Source organism: Stegodyphus dumicola, chromosome 9 (genome assembly GCF_044657685.1).
Source record: "Stegodyphus dumicola isolate Sdum_Otavi_A_Nest chromosome 9, ASM4465768v1".
Classification (NCBI taxonomy): domain Eukaryota; kingdom Metazoa; phylum Arthropoda; class Arachnida; order Araneae; family Eresidae; genus Stegodyphus; species Stegodyphus dumicola.
In genome coordinates, this window is record NC_140776.1 from 82606952 (window position 1) to 82634057 (window position 27106).

Below are 27106 nucleotides of genomic sequence, written 5' to 3' on the forward strand. Positions count from 1 at the left end.
GGGAAAAATCTAACTAAAAAATCATCATTTTTAACAGAAGACTTTGATCAAATAGAAAATTTCGAAGGAATATAACCTCTGATATAAAAATTTCTTCATAATTTTAAGGAAACAAAAGTTAAAAGAACAGTTAGGCAACATCCTGTGCATGGGAACGAGTGGACCACATCAGCTGAGAAAATATTTCATATCAGTAGAAGGACCTTCTTTCTTCTTCTAAACTGTGTCAACATGGGTGAATTCTGTCCCAAGTGCACGTTGTCACGCTACAAAGAGAGTGTATTTTTTGTTTACTACTAAATTTAGCATAATTTATTATTATTTTTTAATATGCTAAGAGGCTATTTCTCTGTTTCAATCTTTACATTGTACAAAATATCTAATTTAAGGCTAGTTTATTCTTATCTTTTAAAATTTCAAAGCAGAGGTTTCAGTGGATTATTTTCTATTATTGAGAATAATTTCATAAACTGCATTACTTACATGAATACCATGGAAACAAAGAGATTTCTCTGTTTTAATCAAGAAGTATAGTCAGACAATACATAATACAAAAAGATAGTTATTTAGATTATAATAAAGCACTCAAGGGTTACTTGTCTGAGGGAAGGGATGTCTTTGTATAGAACTTTTCATGGAAACTGGTTTGTATGCAAGTTACACATGGAGAAAAACACAGGAAAAACTCCTATGCAACTAACCCACCCACTGGCATCATAATTGTATCGAGCTAACGGTGACCGGAAAAATGCCCACAGGAAAAAAGCTCACACAAAAATACGCCTACAAACAAAAAAGCTCACATGGAAAAATGCTCACATGGAAAAATGCTCACTTAGAAATATGCTCACATGGAAATAAGCCCATTGATAAATAAAATACATAGAAATATCCTTAGATTAATCAATCAATAATTAATCAATTTGAACATCGTACACTTACTTAAATTGTTCAAAGAAAAATTATTCAAATTACCACAATATCTATGGTGTATATATATATATATATATCAAAAACTGTATAACGTATGTGTAGATTCAGTTGCTATATAAGATTAAGAAATGGACCGTTTTGAATTAGGAAAATGAGTGAAAGAAGGAAGAAAAATGAAACAGAATATACAGTGAAAAATAATTCCAATTTTAAATGTTAAAAAATAAAATAATAGTAATAAAATATCTTATTTCCCCTTGATAAGTCTTAAAAAAATTGTTTAATTTTTATTTATTAAATTAGTAGATTTATTTTCATGGATAGATTTTGCACTTGATTTGCTTGTGCTTCTGAATTTAAATGATATTGTAGATTACTTCGAGAATTAAATCTTTTACATGTTTGCATATTTTAAAATTATTTTAAATTATTTTGGCTTTTTCCTTTTTTTTTTTTTTTTAGAATTTAAATTTGCTTTTTTACTTTTATACGTATTTGTTAAGAATTTGTTTAAATTTAAATCATAAATATATATTTCAAAAAGTTATAAATACATAAACATGCTGAATATTAGGTAATATATGTAAATATTTAATTTTATCATCGATTTCACCCATAGTTTTTTTACATGATTCGCGATTACCAAATGTAAGTTTTCCCATTTTCTTTTTTTTTTCACTTCAGTATGCCATGTATTTAAAATAGCTAACAATAAATGTTGACGGACTGAATCTTTTTTGAGTCCGTCAAATAAAAACCACATACTGGGATGGGTACTATTAAATAATGAATTTAGTACCTTTTGAAAGCTTTCGTAACAATTCTTCTAAAAATCTCCTATTCGTAACAATAGGAGATTTTTAGAAGGCTGCTTCATAATGATTACACACTTCCATTGGAAATTGTGGTCTTCTAGAACTTTTTTGGCTCCAAACTTAAATAACTACATTCAAACACCAATTTCTATAGACACATATCAAAAGTACGCAGAAACACAGTAAAAAAAAAACAAAAATTAACTATTGGCAGTTACAGGAATAAAAATATAGTACTGGGACAGTAGTATAAAATATTATAGTACATGCAAAATTTTACTAAATGTAATTTGTGGCTAATCCTTAATATGACTGCAACCGACTTATCGCTGTGCCTTGAGAAGAATTATAGAGATTGGAAAAATAAAAAAAGACCATTTTTTTTTTAAAAATCTAGAAGTTGAAGAAAAAGTATACCTGATGCTTATGAATCCATCATTATTTATCTCCAGAAATGAAACATAATTTTAAATTTGGAACCAAATACATGCATCAAACAAATAAAGGCTAAGAAGAGTAAATTAACCATTAAAGTTGGCTCTTAAACTTACACTGCTAGAAAAGCACTATCAGTAAGAATAAATCAACATCAAAGACCCCTTAGATAAAAAATAGTTTAAAAATTTTAAAAAATAGTTTTTATTCATTTATATACCGTCCCTGAAAAGGTTTATGTCAGCATTTGTCCAATAATGTTTTCCAAACGAACAAATAATTTCCTCTTTAAAAGCGAAGTATATGTACAATGTTCAAATCGATTAATTATTGATTGATTAATGTAAGGATATTTCTACATATTTCATTTATCAGTAGGCTTATTTCCATGCAAGCATATTTCTACGTGAGCATTTTTCCACGTGAGCTTTTTTCTATGTGGGCTTTTTTCCTGTGAGCATTATTCTGTGAGCATTTTTCCTGTGGGCTTTTTTTCCTAGAACCGAGCTAATGGTGCTCAGAGATTTTATTACTCAGTTGCTGGTGGCCTCAGACAAAAACTTTCTACTTAAAAGAATGTGTATAAAAAATATGAACTAGATATATGTACTATGTGGTTATAAATTTAAAAAAAAATAATAAATAAAATAATAATAATAATAAAAAACCTCTCTTCATTTCCTTCTTTAAATCTTATTTTTCTGAAATTTTATTAGATATATTTTTAGATAACTGGATTTTGAACAATTATGAAATATTTGAATTGATTGCTCAGTACTTTTCATGAGACAAAGGGAAAAAAATTGTACACAAACTAATGCCATGTATAAATATCATAATATTTAAGTCATTATGAGTGAAACCTAAAGTCTCATTAATTTTGCCAATAACAGTTTCCAGTGCTTCACTAAAATGACCTAGCACTAATACAAGTGAAAAATCAACAATTGGTTAATATAATTGATTACATCTGAGTGTATACTGATATAATTGATTACATGTGAGTGTGCTTCACAAATGAAGCAAAATTGAATCATGATTATTACTTAAATTACTTATCAATTTTATCTAATTGTATAATTTGATATATATTTCCACTTCAGATCTCAATACTGATGAATTTAAAATTCTCATCATACAAATATCATAATTTTATATGTTATACAATATTTAACAATGTTCATCTCATAATTTTTAATGCAAAATCTTTGGAGTACATTTAATGCTCATTCCCACAAATTAATATAATTTTTTTTTTTAAATTTATATTAAGTAGACTATCCTTTTTTTGGAAACCGAGGATAAAAAACTTACCAGACAGGCACTTCATATGTCACCTCTAAATCTCCTATTTAAAAGGAAAAAAAAACTTTTTAAAAGTCTGCATTACACAGAGGTTCAAGGATTTGATTCCATATCTATCATATCTCTAAAAATACTCCCTTGGAATTTTATTGTTTTTATCAAAAATATAATCAATGCATATCTCTGCCCGAACTATTTTCGGCAACAGCAGAAACTTATAACAATATATACATTCCCAAAGCCAAGAAAGAATCTAAAATTCCCATTAAGTTACAAGTCAATAAACATTTTCCCTAACTGAGTGAAAATTTTCATACGAGCGCTGCAAAAACAATTTGAGTTATAAAATGCACTCACAGAAACTCTGCAGTAAGGCACACTAATACCCATTAGCTTCTCAATGTCATGGAGCATACTGCAAGAGCATTTACCAATCAAAGCAGTAACAGCATGCTTCCTTTACTTTGAGAGTGTGCTTGTTTGCACATGGCCTATAAGACTATTGAAGCTAAATAATGTTAATCTGTCACTCAACTTCTTGGTATCTTATCTCAAGAACAGTACTTTCCCAGTATGCACAAGAAATACTATCTCTAAATGCTAGATAATTAAATTAAATTAGTGATTTCTCGTTTGAAAAGCGCATTGTAAGGTCGGAGTTTGATCAGAATATCTTGTTATGCCTTGAACAATAATAAAAAGTTCTTTCCAGCAAGTGTTAGAATTCAATTGAGGCAGGATCGTCGCCTATCAAGAGTGTGGATTATGGCTCTGTGATATTGCTGGTCGCACTGGTAGACATTCATGTGAATATAAAATCAATGGGCTGCTTGCTGAAGGTCATACTGAACGACATGCTGGATCTAAATGCCCTCCTATAACTGATGCTTGGGAGGAGAGACATATTGCAAGGTCAGCCCTGCAAAACCATACCACCACATCATGAACCATTAGTCAGGAGATGGGCGTGTTTGCAGAATGCCTAGTTTCTGCTCGTATAGTGCATGGAAGTTTGCAGCCATATGGAACGACGACCATTACTTCCGCTTCCCTTGACAATGCAGCATAGAGAGAGATGGCGACTCTGGGGTGCCGAATGACGAAGCTGGATACAGGAATGGCACAATGTTGCCTTTTCAAACGAGTCCCGATTTTACGTGCAATATCCTGATAGCCATATATGTTTCTAGAGTGTTCGGGGAAACTGCATGTTGCCTGCTCGCATTTGATATCGGCATAGGGGTCCTATACCTGGTGTGATGGTTTGGGCAGCCATTGGGTATATGACACGCACATCTCTAGTTCAGATCGAAGGTAATTTGAATGCATATCGGTACATTTCTGACATCTTATGTCGAGTAGTTGTGCTCTATCTTCGAGGCCTGCCAAACACCCTCTTCCAACAAGACCGCATGTTGTGATCTGACCTTCCTCGATACATAGGGTACTTGATTGCTGCCCTAATCTGTACGGTCTCCAAATCTGTCACCCATTGAAAACGTCTGAGCATGGGTTGCTGACAGACTGTGCCGCCACCCCTCTCCAGCTGCATGTCGGTTGATGAAGTGTGGCATAGACTTGAAGCAGCATGGAATGAGTTGCACGTTTCTGTCGTACATGCCCAGGTCCACTCGATACCTAACAGTTAATGGCCATTTTAGATGACAAGGATGGCAGCTGTTTTACTAATTTTGGACCCTTGTAAATCCCCAAACTACTTATAAATTTAATCATTTTATCTTCATGTCATACTGTTTATGTACAATGAATATCTTTTTTTGTATTATCACAACTACTTAAGCAGAATTCAGCAAAGTTTCAAAATATGCCAAACTCTGTTGACAATGTACATAACAGAGCCAATATGACATAACACTACATTATTTTGTACTATACAGAAATATGATAAACATAATATTTCAACAATAATTCACAGTGCAATATATAACAATACAGTGCATATGATAGGTATAGTATTATGCATAGCACAGGTGGCATATGAAAAACCAGCCTACGCATGTGTACAGACAGATGCTAGCTCTTCTTACTTTGTTGTGGTTCTTACATTCTATAATCATGAACATGCAAGTACAAAAAGAGCTTGAGGAAATGTATTCTGCTCAACAAAGAATCAAAAGTCTCTGTTGATAGCAGGAAGATAGGTCTGGTTTTTGTAGAGCAGTATCATGACTTTTTTACCTCATGAGATCATGAGAAAGACAAAGATGATATCAAGTACAACCTAAGAGGTCTTGATCTGCATAATCTTGAAAGTCTCTACTTATTACAGATACATTAGCAAATTAAAAGCAATTTCACATTATATACATTCGCTGCAAATTACACACTGATGCATGATGCAGTAATATTACCTAATAGCCAATCATGCACTAAAAAATGGTCAGGTACGTGTTTCCATGTTAGTCCGCTTTGGGTGAAGTTTCGAATACCTACCTTATTTAGCAGTAACTGCTGCTTTCATAGCAAACTGAATAAGAGTGTTGCTTACATGCATGTTGGAAAAATTCATTAGTGCTCACATATTACAGTAAAGTAATGTCTAACTTTAATGCGATTTGACAACTGTTTATAGAGAAAAAATAGGACTTATAATTGCAAAAAAACTATTTATTATACACATGTTTTACATTTTAATTCAGTGTTTATTCCAAAAAAATGTATCAATAAACATGTTCTTTTATATTTTGTTTTGGTGAAAACTTTTTAATAATCAGTTTAAGGCTAGTTTCAAAGCAGTTTTAATGATTTGTTGACAATATGCAGTATTCTTGCAAAATGTTAACACATTTTTTTTTTTTGCCTTGCAGACAAATTTTATATGTGCATAAATTTGAGAAAAAATTATGCCATGATTTTTTTCTCCTAAACACCACTGCAAATCGGACAGCAACAAAAAGAACTTATATAAAAATAGTGGTTTTATTTGTTAAAAACTAAACTTAAATTGGGGGGGGGGACTCCAACACACATAAACTTGCCACAAAGACCAGTTATATAACAGAAAATCAGAAACCAAATAATTTTATAAATACTTTGCAATTTCAGCCAATAAATAAATGTTTGTAAAACAAAAGTGTTTATTTTGTATGCTTACTGTCAGAGTCTGTATTACAACACGGGGTACATTATGGTGCAATCTCTTGATAATGGATTTTAAGCAATACTTTGCTCCATCTTGATAATTCACTGTTTTATCACATATATGCATGATCAAAGACCAATCTTCAGAGACATTGTTTTCATGAGTAGCTTTCTCTAAAAATTCAAAAATTAAACATATAAATAAATTAGGAAAAAAAAACTATTGTTTTTCTTATAGATGAAAATCCTGACAGAGTGTTATATGAGAAAATTCTGCAAGTATGATACTTTAAAAGAAACTGACATTTAATTTCAGTATCAATTTAAAAGAAAAACATTTAAAAAATATTTTACATTACCTATATCTTCATCAAACGGTGAGTTTCTGAAACCAAACATTATGGACTTAAGATACAGCTTTCAAAACCTTTTATCGACTTCAAATAATCGGATTTTAAATATCACATTTCCCGTACACATCACTTGTTCTTCCAAAACAGTAACACACCAAGTACCTCCAGTAAAGAAAAAGAAATATATCATGTGCTCTAATGATGACTTGATGATGCAATTTCCAAACACATTTTTTATAACTAAATCTTAGAAAATCCTATATTATAATAATAAATATAAATATCAAATAAATATAAAATTCTGGGATTTATAAAAGCTAAAATGAATAAATACTGAGGCTAACTAATTTTTCCAAAATTTACTGTCAAAAATATTCATTTAATCTAATTCAAGGCCAAATAATTAAAAACACATGAAAATTTAGTATCTTAGAATTTTTTATTACTATTCCACAGTAAAAGTGTTTTTAAATTAATTTCTGGAATTTTGTGTAATAAAGTAACCGCATTGATGACGTCTCAGCTTCTCACGTGACCACCTCCTCCGTCTTTCACTCCGGTCTTTCCTCTGCAACGTGTTGTGTGGGAAAGGTGTGCTCGCAGTTTGGTGAGATTTGTAATCTAATTTCAGTGTAGAGATTTTTAAGTAATTTCTTATTTTATTTCCTTTTTTAGCTTTGGTGTGTGCTGTAGAATTGAACTAATGTAATATTTTCAGTTTATGTCTTGTATTATTTTTGTAGAATTATGGTAATTATTGATACCGGCTTGACTAGCAACTCGTGGCACTCATAATCGGTGTATTACTAAGTGACTTCGGAAAATAACTGCCTTAAACCTAACAATTTAGGATGTATTCGAAACTGTAATTCTTAATTTCTTTTAGTGTGTGAATTTTAATTTTTAATTTTTGAGATAGATTGAAGTGCTCCTGTTTCGTGCTCAGTTCATTCGAGCCGCCATGTTTGCTAGTCAAGTTCTTTCGATCTCGGGAATGATAAACGAGTTCGCAAAGGGCATTTCCGGATAATTAATTTTGATATATTTAAAGAATTGAAACTGAATTGTGTCATGGAATTTAAATAATTTTCTAATATCATATAAATCTTAACTTGCACGTGCCCTAGTTACTAAATTTATCAATGATATATAACTTCATTTTTACTACTCGGTTGAAGAATGCAGTTTAGGAATATATTAGGAATATTTACCTAATTTAATTAAAATTACTAGAAAGTTTTTACAGAACGAGTGAAATTGTTTTTCAATGAATAAGTAAGGCTTAAAAAAGCCGATTTAAAAAAAGTTTTTAATCTGTTTATTATTCTGCTCGTTAATTTGCCTTTCATTTTGCAGTTATTTATTTCAATTGACGTAAGCAATCATGCCTAAGGAAAAGACTCATATTAACATTGTGGTTATTGGCCACGTCGATTCCGGAAAAAGTACCACGACTGGTCATTTGATCTACAAATGTGGTGGTATTGATAAAAGAACCATTGAAAAATTCGAAAAAGAGGCCCAAGAGGTAATGTATAAACTTTTATTTGGTAACTTAAGAAACGTGCTTATGTACTTCAACAAAGTGTTCTTGTAATCGTAATAGTAAATCTTTCCTAAAGATTGTTGTAAGGTTTAATGGTAGTAATATTAAAACTCGTACCCCTAAGAAGTAATAATCGATATTCCATTTCGTTTGAAGTTAATACAGCATTTTCTGCGAAAACAAAAAAAATGACAAAATTTTAAAAATACATAAAGTGTATTTTTTATTTCCATTAAAATTTAAAAAGTTTTAGCTTATCTACAAAACTACTAGTATAGCTGCTGAAGATTCACACATGTAAATCTACATATTATATTTATTGTTTATTTGCAGATTATTGTAATGTGCTATAGAAAACTGATATATAGATTATGAGAAGTAGATTAGAATGACTTGGAAATTCGGTTTACCCCTAATCTTAGTCTGCTGTATGATAGCTAAAATTCAACAGTAATTTTTTATTAAAACTTAGTTGAATATGTATTAGAATGAGAGTTGAAAAGATGGAAATATATGTAGATTTTAACTTGTAATGATTGAAAATGGATGGATGAAAAAATTCATAGCATTAGCCCTAATACAGACTGTCCACCTGATGACTCAAATCTTGGTCCAATTTTGTATTTTAGAAATCTTGTGCAAAAGTTTGTTAGAACCCAACGAGTTTCCTAAAACCTCACTAAAATTTCTATTTACCTATGTTTTCTTGTGTAGACAGATAAATTTAAACCATGTGCAAGTGCTTTTGATGATTAGAATAAATTGTTCATTTTAAGTCTAGCATATTGCATATAGAGATGGTGGAGCAAAAATTGTGTACTAAAGCATTTTCACCTCAATGCTAAGAAGAGCTTATATTATTGGTGTAGTGTGACGATTTTTTATTTTAAAAGATGGAAGTGAGGAAAGAAATTACTAAATATTACATGTGCAATTTATGCTGAAATAAGTATTTGTTTGGAAAACCAAATGTTACAAGTGGCTTTTTGCTCCAGTGGGAAATTTTTCTGTAGAAAAATAGATTTGAAAAATCGGTTACTTTAGCGATTTTACAGCAGAATACTGTATTCCTGCAGAAATTGTACTGCATCTACAGGCAAATCTCATGTTTTATGATTGAGAAAATTGCAAATTATCCAACCTTGCTTAATGGAACTAGGATTGTAAGAAAAGAATGCATATGAAAATGGCAATGTTTGGTTGCTAAAAACTAGAAAATTGATTGCATTTGTCCCATATTAAACACATTTTGAAAATTTCTTGCAGAAGTACTGGAATTTTTTTCTTATTCAACATGTAATATTTTATTCCTGGAAATGGCAGTGTGAAAAATTGAGATTTTTTTCTATTTATACCTGTAATTTGTATGCTATTGCTGGCTAAGCAGGTCATAAATAATCTGAACTATAAATTTATACATGTAAATCGGTAATTTTGCTTGTTTTTGAGTTTAATTTGTTGAATTTCACTGAACATTTTGAAATATGGGTATTTTTTTATTTGAAACCCCTTTGGTTGACAGGCTAATGGTTTTAACATAAGTTCTTGCTATTTTGGGACTTTGGTAATTGTCAGTGTCTTCGCTTGCATCTAATGACATGCAAGGTTGGCTAGACTGGAGATTATGTCCCAGTTGCCAAGTTAAGTGAAATTATGCCAAATCTGGCAAACCTCATTTTTTGTGTAATGAAAATTTTTAGTTTGTATTTATTCAGGCTTTTTGAAGGCTCATATTTAGATGAGTATTGGATATTACCTATTTGTTTCCTTTAACCCAGTGTACTTGAGATGCTAGTAAAAACGATAATATTCGTGCTGACACCAGCAAGTATTAGTTTGTCATTTCATTGTGCTTCTCATGAATATTGTGAGCAAAATGGCCAGCATTGAAAGGCTTGAATGTGTAGTTTTTTCTTATTTGATTCGGTTGCAGAATAAGGGTGAAAGATGTGCGATAGAATGGTGCATGAATTGTTAGATTTATAATGTCTACAATTGATCCAAGTGAAAAAATAGTGTGAAATTAGTTAAAAGGTAAGATGCAACAGATTTGTGTGAATGGAGGTATGTGTGCAGTTCATCCCAGCACATCAAAGCAGTGCAAGAAAGAGCAACTAGGTTTTCCAAGGAACCGAATACCTGTCAGTCTGGTTGTTCAACTAACACATTTGTGGCTTTAAGAAATGCACGAATTGCTTTATTATGCATGATTTAATACAGTTGAATTGAAATGTGGAAATTGATTAATACAAATTTTGATTTAAATATAAATCAAGTATTTCTCATTAGATGTAAGTACATTTATGTGTGATTAAGTGCACCACTTTGAATTTTATCTTGAATTGTATTATAGTATAGATGTAAACAAATGTGGTTTTCTACTGTTTATTAAAAATATAAATTTTGTAGTTGACCGTTTCCCTTACAAATTTTGTTGAAGAAAATTGCAAAAAATGATCACATTATTTTATTAAATACAAAATATGTAGGTTTTAAGTTGAATTTTTGAAGGGGTAAAAGCATTTAGTTTTAGTATTAGTTTACTATCCCAAGTTACCTTAGGCAAACTAAAAAAAGTTTAAATATTAGTTTTTGTATGATAGTTTTAAACAAGGAACAGCATAAAGTAATACCTGAGTACACTGGTATCATACCACTGGAATCTTTCATGGGAGCAGAGTACACTGTCTCATTGGATATTTTTAAAAAAAATTTTCTACCTGTTCAATGTCATCTGAAAAATCATTGCCATTACATACCTGCCAACTTTTAGGAATTTTTTGTAATTTTTACGAAAATGCGTTTGTCTTTACTATTTTACGATTGTAATCCATTTTTTAAGATTTTTTTCCTTTTCAAGTGTTTTTAGTGATTTTTGTCAAAATTTTAGAATTTTTTGCCAATTCAGCGATTTTCGCAAATTGCATTGTATTTTACAGCCAACTACCGACTACTTCGAATCAAGTAACCTGCGGCTTATCCCAACTCGCCGCTTAACCAGCCAATCCAATGCGCTGAACTTGTTTCTCCCAGTCTTTTCTTTGTGGGTGCCAGATTATTTTTTTCGTGTTCGCTTCAGCAGCAAGGGAAATACTCAGCGAGCGTGGATTGTTGCATTCTGTTTGCACTGAACTTGTTTCTTCCACTTTTTTCTTTGTGGGTGCCAGATTTTTTTTTCGCGTTCGCTTCAGCAGCAAAGGAAATACTCAGCGAGCGTGGATTGTTGCATTCTGTTTTTTTTTTTTTTGTTTGCACGTGCTACGAATTTTACGAGATGGACTTGATGTCCTCGTTGGTTGGTACCTTAAAACCTACCCTCTACTATGTACTGTCTTTTAGGGTTACTGTGTGGAGTTTTTATACGTTTTGCATTGCCTTCAGATGCAAAATGTATAAAAACTGTTCCTTCTTTTTTTATTTCGTTCCTTTTTTATTTAGGAAAGCCTCACCTCAAGTCTATTATGGTGGGAAGGCACTATTTATCAGAGGAAGAATACCCTAGTATGGTTAGTGAACCATTTACTAACGCAAATGAGAGTACTGATTCATTTTCTAAAGAGTTAAGACACTTCTCTGTGCTTCGAGATTTACCACACTCGTTTTCATTTTAAATTTTGTTACTTCTTACTGTAAATAGTCTTTATTGTGTACTTTTTATTAATTTTAAACTTTATTGATGGATTATATAAATTAAAACTTTGGAATAATTTGAATAGTGCTTCTGAAAATTATTTTAGAAGATAAGCAATTTTTTAAGTATATTTTCATGTAAAATGAAAGAAAAAAATGTTTTAAGGGCTAATTTTAACATATATGAACTCAAGTAATAATCTAAAATGATACCAAAACTTACGATGCTAGAAGCGAAACTTGTTTTTCTGTTTTTTGTTATAAAATTAGGCTTAGCAATGCAAAACCTCCGTCCTGTACGGTGACTGCCTTCGATTCTCTTCTGTCCCACACGAGCGTCTTGAACAAAGGTGTGCCGTCGCGAAAAGGTTAAGGGATAGGTGAGACTTTCAATTGTTCCCGGAGTGTTGTCGCTCAGAATTAGTGCAGTGGGCATGTGTGCCTGTAGGTTAGAATATATGTATGATATAACTTGGGAGGGTTACTGTAATGGGAAAAAAGGACAGTACATAATGTCTCGGGAAAAAAATAAATGTACTTTTTCGAATATATGCAAATAGCCCTTTTTATTTGTATGGTGTTTTGGATAAAAATTTACAATATGTATAATCCATTCTAAACTTCAAAAAAAGCTTACGCATTAAAGAAATGTAAAAGTTTTTATTTAAATGTTTTTGGCCATAAAGTACTTGATGTGATTTAGAAAATTTTTGTGAATTTATAATTTTTTTTTCCAGATGGGAAAAGGCTCTTTCAAGTATGCTTGGGTTTTGGATAAACTGAAAGCAGAAAGAGAACGTGGTATAACAATTGATATTACTCTTTGGAAGTTTGAAACTTCAAAATATTATGTTACTGTTATTGATGCCCCTGGACACAGGGATTTTATCAAGAACATGATTACTGGAACATCTCAGGTAAGTTATAAATGATATGAATAAGTAAATTTGTAAATGTTGAAATTTTACGTGAATTTTTAATTTTTTTGCATCTATTATGGTAATGATTGTTGACCAAATGTTTACTAAAATTGAAATTTATTCAAAATTTCCTAAGGTACATGATTTTACATATTGGCATATGCTTTAACACTTTGGCATAATAAAATTACTTATGAGTTATATATTACAATAAAAATTAGGTTGTTGGCCTAATAAAAATATGCTTTTAACACTTTGGCATAATAAATTACTTATGAGTTATATATTACAATAAAAATAAGGTTGCTGTAAATTTTGTCAAGTGACTTATTATGACATATTTTTGGTGCATACTTTAAGAAAATGTGTGTCAAGATGCTTTTTGGTGATTTTTGTCAAAATTTTACAATTTTTCGCAAATTCAGTGATTTTCGCCAATTGCATGGTGTTTTACTGCGAACTCCCGACTACTTCGAATCCAGTAACCTGTGGTTTCTCCCAACTCACAGCTTAATCAGCTAGTGGATGAACTACAGAACCAATTTTCTGCTGCACAGTTTGTGAAGACTGCCATTCTAGAGAAGAGAGACTTGATGTCCTCGTTGGTACCTTAAGAATAAAAAGAGCTGATGGAACATCAAAATATGATAGACTAGCAAGAGTTTTATGTGCTCATAATTTCACATAGTAATGCTGAGTGCGAGAGAGACTTCAGTGTTGTGAAGAAAAATAAAACTTTCGTTTTTAAATTTCACCAAAAACTCTAGAAAACATTTTATTTTCTAAATGTTAGGAGGAAACTAATTGTTATGACAGGAAATTTTCCAAAGAATTTTTGGCTAAAGCCAAAAAATGCACTCTAAATTCATTGCAATAATTTTTTTTGTGTTCTTGTTTTATGTTTCCTAATAAATTTTTTAGTTACTACTTAATTGAGATTTACTAATGTAAGTACAATTTTCTTTTCTCTATTTGTATAAATTGTTATTTTTTAATATCAAAGCATAATATTAATTCTTTGTGTTTTGAATTTGGGGGAGAAATCTTCTGAATTTTTATGTGCCTTTGAGTCGCAGAAAAATGCAAATTAAAATTAATCAATTGGCCCTGTAAAATAGAAGATGTATATCTGCCCCATGATTTTTTGTGCAGCATACCCTTATCGGGAAATGGGAGATACATAACTGTCTCATTCTTTTTTGTACAGCATACCCGTGTCAAGACTGTATTCAGAAATGTAAGGATGTACACACACATTTCTTAATTCAGTCCTGATAATGGAAGAGTACCTAATTGTGTTCTAAATATTTCACTGATTAGTATGTTAGCTGTAAATGCTCAAATTCCAATATAATTTGTTGCTGCATAAAGCAGTTTTAAAGATGTAACATTGGATTAACAATTATGGGTGTCATGCAACTGATAAACTTCATACAGTTAGGCAAACTGGTATGTGCGGGCAAAGCAAAATGAAAGCAGAAAGCAATGATATTTATAATGGTTCTTAGTTGAAATTTTGATATGCTTGAATAAAAGCTGTCACATTGCAGTATTGCAGAAGTAAGAATGAAGCATTAATTTTCAGGTACACTTTAGTTTCATATGTTATAAACATGCTAAATAGAACTACTTTTATATCTTATATATATCCAAGTAAATATGAATGTGCACCTTATAGGCTAAGAATGTTTTTGTAAAATCTGTTTTGATATTTGAAGTGAGTATCTAAGAAAATCATTTGGCAGATGGAATTTCTTTTTGACGTATGCAGTTTAGTTCTTGATAGTTAAAACCCTGGATATAAAAATAAGATTTAAAGCTTTTAGTATTCCCTAAATGCTATACATTTTTAAAACTAAAGGCTAAAACTGTAATGTGCCAGGAAATGCTCATGTACAATTTTAATTTTCATCCTTAGAAGTGTAAAAAATATTTTGTAAATTGTTGAAAATCATCACTGAAAAAGTCTCAGAAAATTAAGAATTTAAATGTATGCATTCGATTTCTCTTAAAATAAAGTTAATTAATTCTCCCTTTTAAACAAATCAGCAATAAAGCATTGTTATCCCAATTGAGTATATGAATTGCAAGATTCACCTTTAATGATATTATCTCGGAGTAAGAAAAACTAGAGAGCAAGAGAAGCTATATACACAGCTGCAGCATCAATCCTTTTGCCAATTAAGATATTAGCTATATAGCTTAAAAAGCATAAAGACGCTGTGATTTAATGTCTGTTGTATATATTGTATACAGTAAAACCAATTTTATGCCACTTCAATAATTGTTTCAGTGCCCTACTTTGAAAAATATTTTTTCTAGGCTGATTGTGCTGTTCTGATTGTTGCTGCTGGTACTGGAGAGTTTGAAGCAGGCATATCTAAAAATGGCCAAACTAGAGAGCATGCCTTACTTGCTTATACTTTAGGAGTCAAACAAATGATTGTTGGTGTAAATAAAATGGACACAACTGAACCTCCTTTCAGTGAGGTAAGTTTTTTAAATTTAGTTATTTTAAACTTAATTTAGTTATTTTAAACAGTTAATGTGTTATGTTTTAAACAATTACTAATTAATAAGATTAATTTTTCCAGTCTCGTTTTGAAGAAATTAAGAAAGAAGTGTCAGCTTATATCAAGAAAATTGGTTACAATCCAGCAACAGTTCCATTTGTTCCAATCTCTGGATGGAATGGAGATAACATGTTAGAGCCTAGCACAAACATGCCATGGTACAAAGGATGGGCAATAGAGAGAAAAGGTAGTAAAGCTGATGGTAAGACCTTGTTGCAAGCATTGGATGCAATGGAACCGCCATCAAGGCCATTGGATAAGCCTCTGCGTTTACCACTGCAAGATGTCTACAAAATTGGAGGTTTGTAATTATATGAGCTAGTGCTCTTTTTTAAACTAAACTGCATGTATTAGTCTAATTTCATGTTAGTAGCAGTTACAAATAAATTCACTGTATATTTTGTGCGTTTATAAACTTTATCACACAAATTTTAAACTTTAATCCCTTGACTGTGCATTTGAATAAGCTGTCAGTTTGGTAGTTTTTTTACATTAACCTTCTAAAACCGGCCGAAATTCTCATAATATAGCCTTCAGACTGGCGCGATCCGAAACAGTTTTGCCCCCTCTTTGACATTTTCCTAATGAGAAAAGTAGTTAGTTCCCCTCTATGGATGAAGTAAAATTTACATGTTTGTTGGACGCTTATGTCCCATAGTAGAGGGGTTGCTAGATTTGCAATTTTTTCGATGATTTTTCATTTAAATGAAGTTCTAAATAAATAGTGCATAAATAAATATGCAGTACTGGATGCATATCCAGTGCACACTTTATTTAGAACAAAATGTATGCAATGTTTATATTTCACTCACTATTTCTAATCAATCTCGTAAATAATTTGTGAATTTTTTAACTTTGTTTTCACTCTTCAATTATATTCGCGTATTTTCGTATTAGAAATTAGAAAGCGAGAACAAAATTTAACAAAATATAGTAAATACGGACTAGATTTGTAAGTCTGCAGACTGGAATGTGATTTTTAATAACATATTTTCATTAATATAATAATGGTAATGACTAATTTAATGAAATAATATTTATTACCATTAGATGATTAGAATGAGATTCAATACAATTAGATTTTGAGATGAACTTACAGCAATAATAAAGCTTTACATAACAATAACAGATTTAAATCTGCTTTTTTCGATAATTTTGTTATGATAATATAAAAATCAAAATCCGAGATACATTGGTTGCATTTAATCATTTAACCTTAACAGATATTACATTGGACTATAGGCAAAGAAGGTATATCTTTAACGAGAATTTTTCTTTGTAAAATTGGCTTTTGTTTATGTTAGCAGAGAAAAAAATCCGTGACTTATACATGTAATCATCAAAAGAATGTTGAGAACAGTTTTAAATGTTCAAGAATTAATTATACGTCAATTTCTTTTCATAGGTAGAAATTTCGTCTAAAACCATCGTTATATCCAAAAGTTGAAGTCTATTTCATTTTCAATGAATATTCTATTTGCACATAATATATTTTCTAATTTATTTTAGAAAGAGTAATCTTTCATGTTTTGAAAAGAATAAGGAAATATTGGGTGTTGACACAATGTAGTAAATCTGTTTTTCATATTTCTTCCAGTAATGAAAACCATTACCCTGGAATATTTTCAAAGCAAAATTAAAACCGTTTACGCCAAATTTTGCATAAAGTATCTTCTTGTGTATTTTTTTATTTAAAGTGTGGAATTTTCTCTGAAAATATCAAGTCATAAAGAGCAAAATTAATTCATGAGAAATAACTTTGAAATGCAATAATTCCATTGTAATATGAAATAGTGGAGAAAAGTGCGATACAGTTTACTTATTCACAAATAATCCCCATCATATGTGTAATTTATGTACTGTCGATTGAGAAATATATGTTAGTAAATTAAACCGGTTATTTCAATACTTTTCCTTTATCAATATTTTTACGGGCTCTTCAGTAGAGCAGTAAAGGTGGCTGAACACTTGTAGCTCGCTTGGGTTTGAATCCCGGCTAAAAAGTTGGATTCACGGTTTTTCTGTAACGTAAATGCAAGCCAGCTTCTCTGTCCTCCGCGAAGGCACAACTCCCCTTATACAGGTAATTGTGTGCTTTGATGTAATTGAATAAGCGAGCAAAATGAATCCAATCAATACCAAAGAACGGGTTGATTACACGTGGAGTTTTCCACCAGGAACGTAAATGCGAGCAATTTTCTCTTAAAAAGGTTTACACGAAAGCATCCATCCCCTTAAGCAGATAGTGTTCGCGTGCTTTTCCGTAATCCAATCCTAATTTTCATACATTTAATAGTAAGTAGACATATACCTTATTACAGACAATAACCTTTTTTAAAGATATTTTTTTTATCAACTTGTCTAAATTCCCTTTATCTCTTGAGGAGTATCAGAATTTCAGCAAATAAAACTGGCCGAAATTTTATAAAATGTAACTGATGTTTTGATTCAATTTAGAAGTAACGTGAGCTTTACTGATATTTAAATACTTTTTGCCAGATCTCATTCTAAAAGAGGGTCTAAATATAAATTGATTTTATTTAATTTACAATCCATGAAACTCATTGAAAGCAATCACTGAATGAATGAAAATCACAAAAACTATTATGCATACAATTGTCTCTTACTTATCTCCTGATAAATCAGACAAAATTGCCTGCATAATAGAAGCACTTTGAAAGAGTTCTTAAGTGTTTTATGCACTCCACAAAAAAATGTCAAAATAAAATCTTATTATTCATAAGTATGAAAAGGAAGTAAACGATAAAAGTGGTTTTACCTATTTTCTAGAAGGGCATTAAATCTCAAATATTAATCTATTCTTATTTGTTATGATTAAAAAACATTAAATATGGTAAGCTTAAATAAAGAGCGTGCAAAAACGCTGACGTTTTAATCATAGCAAAAGTCACTACAGTCAAAAGTCGTTAATCCGGACTCGTCGGGACTTCGATTCCGGATTATAGATCATCAGTTTAAATCTGGTAAGATGGCATGCAGAAATTACAAAATTAAAAATATGAAACCAAAATTTATGAAATAAAGAACAATTATGATCTAAAAGGTATCAAAATTTACAAAAAGAAAAAGCTTAATACAGTCAAAAGTCGTTAATCCGGACTCGTCGGGACTTCGGCGATTCCGGAATATCGATTTTTCCGGATTATAGATCATCAGTTTAAATCTCGTAAGATGGCATGCAGAAATTCTAAAATTAAAAATATGAAACAGTAATTTATGAAATAAAGAACAATTATGATCTAAAGGGTATCAAAATTTACAAAAAAAAAGCTTAGTATTTATTTGTTTACTTTATTAAACATTTCTCTCAATGTAAGTTTAAGTTGCTTCATTTTATGTGATAATACTTTCTCTTTAATTCTATAAATTTACAAAAAAAAAAGCATAATATTTATTTGTTTACTTTATTAAACATTTCTCTCAATGTAAGTTGTTTAAGTTGCTTCATTTTATGTGATAATATTTTCTCTTTAATTCTATAAAAAGACATAATTTCTTGTTCAGTTACAAAGTTCCGCTGTTCAAGTCCCGGTAATTGCTGTGCCGAGAATACCGACTAACTTGTCAATCGCAATTTTTTCGTTTTCACTAACCTCTGTCACATTCTTCATGTCTTTATCCATTTTTTGCAGCAATTCCACTTTTTGTTTGTTGGACATCGAAACATACTTTCGTTTTGTAGATCCTTTGGAAGTTCCAGCATCGGAAATTCTATTTGACATAATCGAAAGTTCAAGTTTACTTTTATAAAATTGCTCTTACAGTCTGCAAAATATAATAAGCGGGATCCAATTCAAAGATTAAGGAACAACGCAATCATTAACATTAAATGAAAGAGATAATTAGATAATTTTAGCTTACACCGTCCGTTATACATTAAATGCGCAGGCGAAAACGTATTCTGCACTTGCGCACACGCATATGCGCAGTAGTCAAGGTCTTACGCCAAGGGTCTTACGCGCACGCGTAAAATGCCTGTGCGCATGTGCCAACGCGGCGCATGCGCAGACAGTTTTTAGCTTTGAGGTCCGGATTATAGATCATTCCGAATTATGGGTGTCCGAATTAACGACTTTTGACTGTATTTATTTGTTTACTTTATTAAACATTTCTTTCAATGTAAGTTGTTTAAGTTGCTTCATTTCATGTGATAATATTTTCTCTTTAATTCTATTAAACAGACATAATTTCTTGTTTAGTTACAAAGTTCCGCTGTTCAAGTCCTATAATTGCTGTGTTGAGAATACCGACTAATTTGTCAATAGAAATTTTTTCGTTTTCAATAACCTCCGTGTCTCTTTCTTTACTATCGGAAGCGAATTATAATGACGGGGGAACTTGTTTTAAATCATATCAAAGACGGAGCGGAGCACATCGAGATGAAATACTACATTTGGTAAGGAATTATAAGCCGCATAAAATAAAAACATCTGCCCTGAAGATAAGGATAGTGCTGACAGATGAACTTCCAATTATAAAGGCCCCCCTCCCCCCGAGCAGCGTGAAATTGATAAACATATTTCGAATTTTGAAACATACTTTCGCTTTAGATCCTTTACATATTAGCAAATATATATCGGAAATTCTATTTGTAATCAAAAGTTCAAGCTTACTTTTATAAAATTGCTCTAACAGTCTGCAAAAAATAATAATCCGAATCCTATTTGAAGACTAAGGAACAATGCAATCTGCAACATTAACTGAATTAGATAATTTTAGCTTAGCTTATACCGTCCGTTATACATTAAATGTGCATGCGTAAATGTTTTATGCGCACACGCACATTCGCAGCCGTGAAAGTCTTATGCGCACATGTAAACGCCTATGCGCATGCGCAGAAAGTTTGTAGCTTTGAGGTCCGCATTATAGATCATTCCAGATTATGGGTGTCCGAATTAATGACTTTTGACTGTACTAAAAAAATTAGCATTAAAAATATGAGACAGATTGAGAAAGAGATGGCCTCTATTTAATTTTCAAGTATATTGGTGCTAGACGAAACCTGCAGTTTTTGCCAAAACATAGCCAAACTGATAAGAAGAGGGAAATAATGTGTAGCCAGCGGCTACTCTGAGCAGCAACAATGGACTGCCCAAAGATCTAGAGATAGGCAATTCTCTAAAATGGGGAGGGCATGGATGGTACGACAGTTGTACCAATGGTGGCATCTGAGAAAGTCATTCTGCTGGTACAACTGCTGTACCAGCCGGCTTCGAGAGGTTAATGCACTGCTGCCATTAAAATTGTAACACTATGAAGAAAAGCGAATACAAAAAAAAAAGCACGTATACGGTATGGCGTGAAGACAAAGTGTGATTACATTTGTAATCATTTTGGAGGTTTACAGGGGTGCAGAATTGGTAGAAGCAGCTGCCATTCCTAAAAGCTAACAGACCTTACACCATTAGGCATGGAGTAAAACTGGACTTGGATGACAGAAATGGGCAACTCATTCCATGCTGCTTTGTCTGCCACATTTCATCAACCGTGTTGGCTGTGGAGGAATAGCGGGCAGGTCTCTCAGTGACCCATGACCAGGTGTTTTCAATGGGTGATAGATCTGGAGACCATGAAGGCCAGAACAACAATCAAATATCCTGTGCCATGTACCCAATGGCTGCCCAAACCATAACACCAGGTGCAGAGCCTCTATGCCGATATCAAATCAAACAGCGACGTGCGGTCTCCTTGGCCATTCTAGACACTTATATGGCCATCAGAATACTACATGTAGAATCATGTACTGCATCAGAATACATTTTACATAGCACAACATAAGTCTTAATTTATACCTAGCATTTGTCTAGATAATCGCAAATGTGACTGGATTATCAACCATTTCAACAATTCTTTCTGTCCTTATACTAGCTTTGTTCTAACTATCCTTACGCCCTTGTAATCCAGCTTCTCTGATGACTTGTTGAACAGTTTTAAGGTGAAATTGAAGTAGAAAACTATGCACTAAATTCTGCAGAAACTTTTACAGCACTCAGATGTGGGTTTTTCACAAATTTTCTAATCTCTTGAATTATGTTTAGTTAACTTTCTCAGTCGACCTTTTGTTACCTTGTTTCAATCCGATTTTCTTCTACTGCAATATAGAATGGGATAAATTAACTAATTTAGCAATATTTTGAATTGATTTAACACTACTGGGGGGGATTATCAATTTTCGAATGCTGTTTGTAGTTTCTTTATGACTGCGACCAATTTTTCAATAATAAATAGAATATTATAAAGTAAACAATAAAAAATGAAAGCAATCTATTTTTTAAATTCCGCCACAATGCAAAAATTAAAAGAAAAGCGGCAAACGGTAATTCTAATTTTGATTTTATTCTAAAATATTTCAGTATACGAAGACTTGTGAAATAAAATGTTTATCGTTTTTTGATTATTAATTTCTTAAAAATAGTTTCGCTATATTTAAAAAATCTGATGTGTACACCACATGACTTCCTTGTACGGAATATTAAATTATATGCATTTTTTCTTGCATTTCATTTACCTTATTAGATTGAATGAAACCTACTTCGCAGACAGTGCATAAACCACAATAGAATAAATGCATTCTTTAAAATTCACATTGTTTACCATAGCGACACTCTGGTGCTAGGTTTACTTAACAATATCATATTTCATTCATATTATAACTCAGAATGCACAAAATTTATAGCATTTAAAGAATAGAATTATCTAATCGTTGCCACATGTTCTATTCAACTATTATAATAAAGCTAGAACTATGTATAAAAGAAATTAAGCAAACAAAACAAAAAAGAAAGTTTTTCACAATTGAGTATTTCTCATTCAATTAATTCAGTTTTCACTTCACGACAAGGCAAAAATACATAAAATCGCAAAATATCTGTTAAAAATTACGAAGTAAATCTTAAATACTTATTTCCTCGAAAAAATTCCGGAAAGGATTAAGCATTATTTAATTTGCAATAATAAATGAAGGCGTTATTTTTGTGTTGCGAAGCTTAGTCCCTCTAAACAATAAAAAATTGATTGGCAACAAATCTACAATTCTGCTGTTTCCAATGTAAACAAATATGTCTGCCATGTTATTTAAAACTTAACCGCCGCACTTAAACAGCTTTTAAATTTTTGATAATTGTACAAATATTGCTTCCAGAATTACAAAAGGCTTAAAAACTTTAACCGGAAGATAAAAACAACATAATTCAATCATTTTTAAAGCAAAAAATGTACAATTTATAAACATATAAGAGTAAAGAAACTGAGATCACTGAGCCGGGTAACAGAGTGGATATATTTATAAATATATTTATATACGTTTGGCGCGGCCGATTGAAACCAAAATCTGAGGCTACTCGATTTTGAGTTATGCGAGATACATTCGTACAGATGCCACAAAAAATTCTGTTCAGAATTCATTTTAAAGCAGTTTTGTAGTTTTTTTGGAGGAAAAGTCTTATTGTATCCTTATGTATAGATATCATGCAAAAACATTGTTTAATTGCATTCTAAAGCGGTCAAAGTGGATATTTTCGTTGAAATATGCTTCCTGAAGCTTTTCGCAATTACAATACTTCCTTTTTACTTCGTACAAGGAAGTAAGAATATTTCATGTAATTTTGTTATGAATAGATCTTATTATTAAAATCTCATTGAGAAAGTTTACTTTTAATTAATGGATAGAACCTTATTTCTATCAAAATCATAAGTGTTGAAACACTTTTGGGAGCCACTGTATAAGTACCTTATGTGTTCGAATAAATACACTGAAAATTATTTTAAATACCTACCTACTCCTGTTGTGAAATTTAGTTATATGAAGAATGTGATTTTTTTAGTTATCTGTTTCTCTTTATTGCAGATATTTCTTAATGATTTTAGTATGCCAGTAGGTGTTGCAATAAATATGTTACATATAACATCGCATGGTATTTTTCATAATTAGTATTTGTTAAAAGGGCAAGTTGCATCATGCATATTGAAGCTGGAGTGTAATTGATTGGTAATTTTTTAGGTATTGGAACTGTCCCTGTTGGTAGAGTTGAAACAGGTGTATTAAAACCAGGAACAGTTGTAACCTTTGCACCTGCTAACATTACTACTGAAGTAAAATCTGTAGAAATGCACCATGAAGCTCTTACTGAAGCTGTTCCAGGAGACAATGTTGGTTTCAACGTGAAGAACGTTTCTGTTAAGGTAATCACTACTTTTTAGTTTAAAATTTTATGGGTTCTTTTTCTGTTATTGGGCCCGAATTTGGAAATGTATCTGTGTATGAACCATAGAGGTAAAAAAAAGAGGCACGCTGCAGTAAGACTGAAGCCAGTCTCCATAGGGGTCTTGTTTACATCTAGAGCATCCCTATCCTTAACAGTGCTTTGATAGTATTTTCACTGACAGTTCCGTACAAAACAAAAAAGTGTCACTTCTGCATATAAAAGAAAAACACTCATTGTTCGATAATAGCAATTTGTATAGTTTAATGGCATTTATACAAAAATCACATCATGCTTATTTTTTGATAATTTGCGACATTGAGTTTGATTATGAATTTGTTCTTTAAAATTCTAAGCTACTAACTAGACTATAAGAATATAGATTTTAGAAAAAATGTTATGTAAGGAAAGAAAAACACCTTAAGTATCTTTAAAATGTCAAGACAGGATGTAACTTTATACATATTTTCTTATGTAAAAATTCAGGAAAATTTACTATAAATTAGCCAAATATACATATTTTCTTATGTAAAAATTCAGAAAAATAGTTTACTATAAATTAGCCAAGTGTATTCTTGGCACAAACTGAAAAAACACCAGGATAAATTTCTCGCCCAAAATTACAAAATTTAACATTTGGGCAGAATTCATCTTAGAATCGAAATGTGGGAAAAAATTGACATGTTAGAAAAAAGCTATGTATAAATTTTAATATAAGGTCGAAGTTGTGCTTTCTCAAGACATGCAATTTGGATTTCATCAATCGGCCAGTAGAAAGGGAACTTTAGAACTGTCCTCTTTTTTTTTTTTTTACGCAGTGTACATGCATTGTAGTCCAGTTACAGAAGGGTACCTTTTAAAACTAACAAGCTTTTGTAAAAATGGGTTTCAATTTTCTGTTGATATAACGAAGACAAAACACCGATATACTATTTATACTGTTATATTATGTGTTATGTTATACTATGTACAAATTTGAAAATGAACTTTTAAAAATAAACCAAAGTGTAGTCTGACTATACCTACATTACTTGTAGTGGGACACCTAATGTTTACTATATTTCTACCTGAACCTGATATTGATATAATCAAGAAAGTTCATTAACAGAACTGTTTTGCTCATAGGAATTACGTAGAGGTTACGTATGTGGAGACAGCAAAGATAATCCTCCCAAGAGCACAGAAGAATTCACTGCTCAAGTAATTGTTCTGAACCATCCTGGGCAAATATCTAATGGATACACTCCTGTTTTGGATTGCCACACTGCTCACATTGCTTGCAAGTTTAGGGAAATCAAGGAGAAATGTGATCGCCGTACTGGTAAAAAACTTGAAGGTATGTTGATTTCATAATTCACTTTTGAAACACTGCATACTTTTCTATCTTGATGACATAGTGCATTCTATGGTAAATTCTAAGGGTTAGGTGGATACTAATAGTTTCTAAAGAGTTTGTTTAGATACATTTTATGCAGAGGTTGGTCTGGTTATAATGATTCGGTCTGGTCATAATGATTCCTGTTGTATTTTTTTGACATGAGTTATGTTAAAAAGGAATAGTTAATATCAGAATAGCTGCATCTGGTGTGAAATTTGCAATTTAATTCGTTAATTTAAAATGCTTTATTAAATTAAAGAATTTGAGTATGTATTGGTAAAAGTATTCACTGCTAATGTGCTTGTAGTTTCAGAAGATGTTCGTTGGAAGTGCAATTTTTCAAAATTACCTTGTTTTGTTTTGAGAATTTATTTTTATGGTTGGATGAGATGCTTTTACATGCAAAATTGTGGTATTTTAAATTAGTCCAGAAAACAAATTACATAAGCTTTTCTTTTTAGATAATCCCAAATTTATCAAATCTGGAGATGCTGCTATTGTTGATTTAGTTCCCAGCAAACCAATGTGTGTGGAAACATTCACCGACTTCCCTCCATTGGGTCGGTTTGCTGTTCGTGACATGAGACAAACTGTGGCTGTTGGTGTCATTAAAGCTGTCAAACCTAAAGAAGCTTCTGGAGGCAAGGTCACCAAAGCTGCTGAAAAAGCTCAAAAGAAGAAATAACTATCCGTGGGTGGCACGACAGATGGTATGCTGCCACAACCACGATATGGACTTTATAATTCTAAGTATGACATTCTGTCTATAACATATGATTGCTGTAAAATTAAATGTAATGTTAAGTTGCCTTTTCAGTTAATATTAAATGGAAGCATTATTTTGTCACGTGTCATATTACTATTTTTGAGCCCTTGGTTGCTTTGTCATATGTGTCATCGTAAAGAATTCAGAAGGAAAAAGCTGTAATATGTTGATAAGATCTTAATGTATTACTGTTGAAGGTATAATAAATGTTTAAAACTATCTTGTGTTTTTTGTTTTCTGACTATCATTTAGTGACTTTTAAACTGTTTTTAGGCAGTGAATAAATTTTATGCGTCCATACTTTTCTTGTTATGTAATGATTGTAAGAGGATTTAAAGAATTTTCCTTCATAAAAGGGCATCTCACTTTTAAGGAAAGTAATTTGGTTTGTATGTACCTTACTGGTATGACATTCTGGAAGCAATAATGTTTACATTAAATATCAGTACATTTGGCGATATAAGTAACAGCCTTCGAATCAATGTAACGTGGCCCAGAAATACATTTATTTGCTGCAATTATTTAAAGTTCCGAGTTTAACATTTCACATTCAGCACAACATCTTTAAGCAGCCAAGTGGGCCAGCTTCCAATCTTAGAATGGCTGGTTAAATTGGAATTTGCCTTTCACCATTGGAAATGGCTTTTAGAAATTTGATTCCCATAACTCATCTTAAGTAGTAGACAAGGGATATGAAAATAAACCTCTTCAAACTTAAGATATTTTATAAATTTGTGTTACTTATATATATTTATACATTTTGAAAAGCCCTTGTATGGACTAATAGAATTGACGAACGGCGCTGCCTAAGCATCTGTGAATTTAACGGCGTATCTAAATTTCTGCAAGCGGTGGTTCAGTTATACTGTAGTGGCCTAGTTATTGCGTGAGAAATTTTTATTTCACATATTTTATTTCGTTAATCAAATTTATATTTCTTTTCGGCCGAGCGGTAAAGTCTGAACACTGGTAGTTCGGTCCGAATCCCACGAATGAAAGTCCTCCACGAAGGCATCCCTCCTCTTAGGCAGATAGCCCTCGAGGCTTTGCCGTAATTAACCTAACCTATACTTCTTTTATGCTAAATGGCAAATAGTTGATTCATTTTGCTTGGTTTCAAAACATTGC

At 31.6% G+C, this 27106-nt stretch overlaps 2 protein-coding genes across 5 annotated transcripts in view; one reads left to right on the top strand and one right to left on the bottom strand.

Annotated features, from left to right (window-relative positions):
• The window catches only part of LOC118201269 (signal transducing adapter molecule 2-like), a 77533-nt gene extending 70412 nt beyond the window's left edge, over positions 1 to 7121 (bottom strand). For 2 of the 3 annotated variants that reach the window (XM_035373332.2, XM_035373334.2), the window contains exons 1-2: positions 6950 to 7120; positions 6604 to 6764 (exon numbers count right to left, since the gene is read on the bottom strand). In XM_035373332.2, coding sequence (XP_035229223.1) covers positions 6604 to 6764; positions 6950 to 6989 — 201 coding nt within the window. In that variant the 5' untranslated portion in view covers positions 6990 to 7120. Of the gene's footprint in view, positions 1 to 6603; positions 6765 to 6949 lie in introns of all 3 variants that reach the window. The other variant, XM_035373333.2, reaches the window with a different exon arrangement.
• Positions 7122 to 7426: 305 nt separating this feature from the next.
• On the top strand, positions 7427 to 26059 carry LOC118201264 (elongation factor 1-alpha). 2 transcript variants are annotated; one of them, XM_085823697.1, is made up of 8 exons: positions 7427 to 7550; positions 8300 to 8471; positions 12857 to 13036; positions 15362 to 15529; positions 15634 to 15913; positions 23633 to 23814; positions 24960 to 25170; positions 25674 to 26059. In XM_085823697.1, exons 2-8 carry the CDS (start codon positions 8328 to 8330, stop codon positions 25895 to 25897), a joined length of 1389 nt encoding a protein of 462 aa, XP_085679823.1. In that variant the 5' UTR covers positions 7427 to 7550; positions 8300 to 8327; the 3' UTR covers positions 25898 to 26059. The 2 variants fall into 2 exon arrangements, with proteins under 2 accessions (XP_085679823.1, XP_085679822.1); XM_085823696.1 differs by having other exon boundaries at positions 7445 to 7589.
• The last annotated feature ends 1047 nt before the right edge of the window (positions 26060 to 27106 follow it).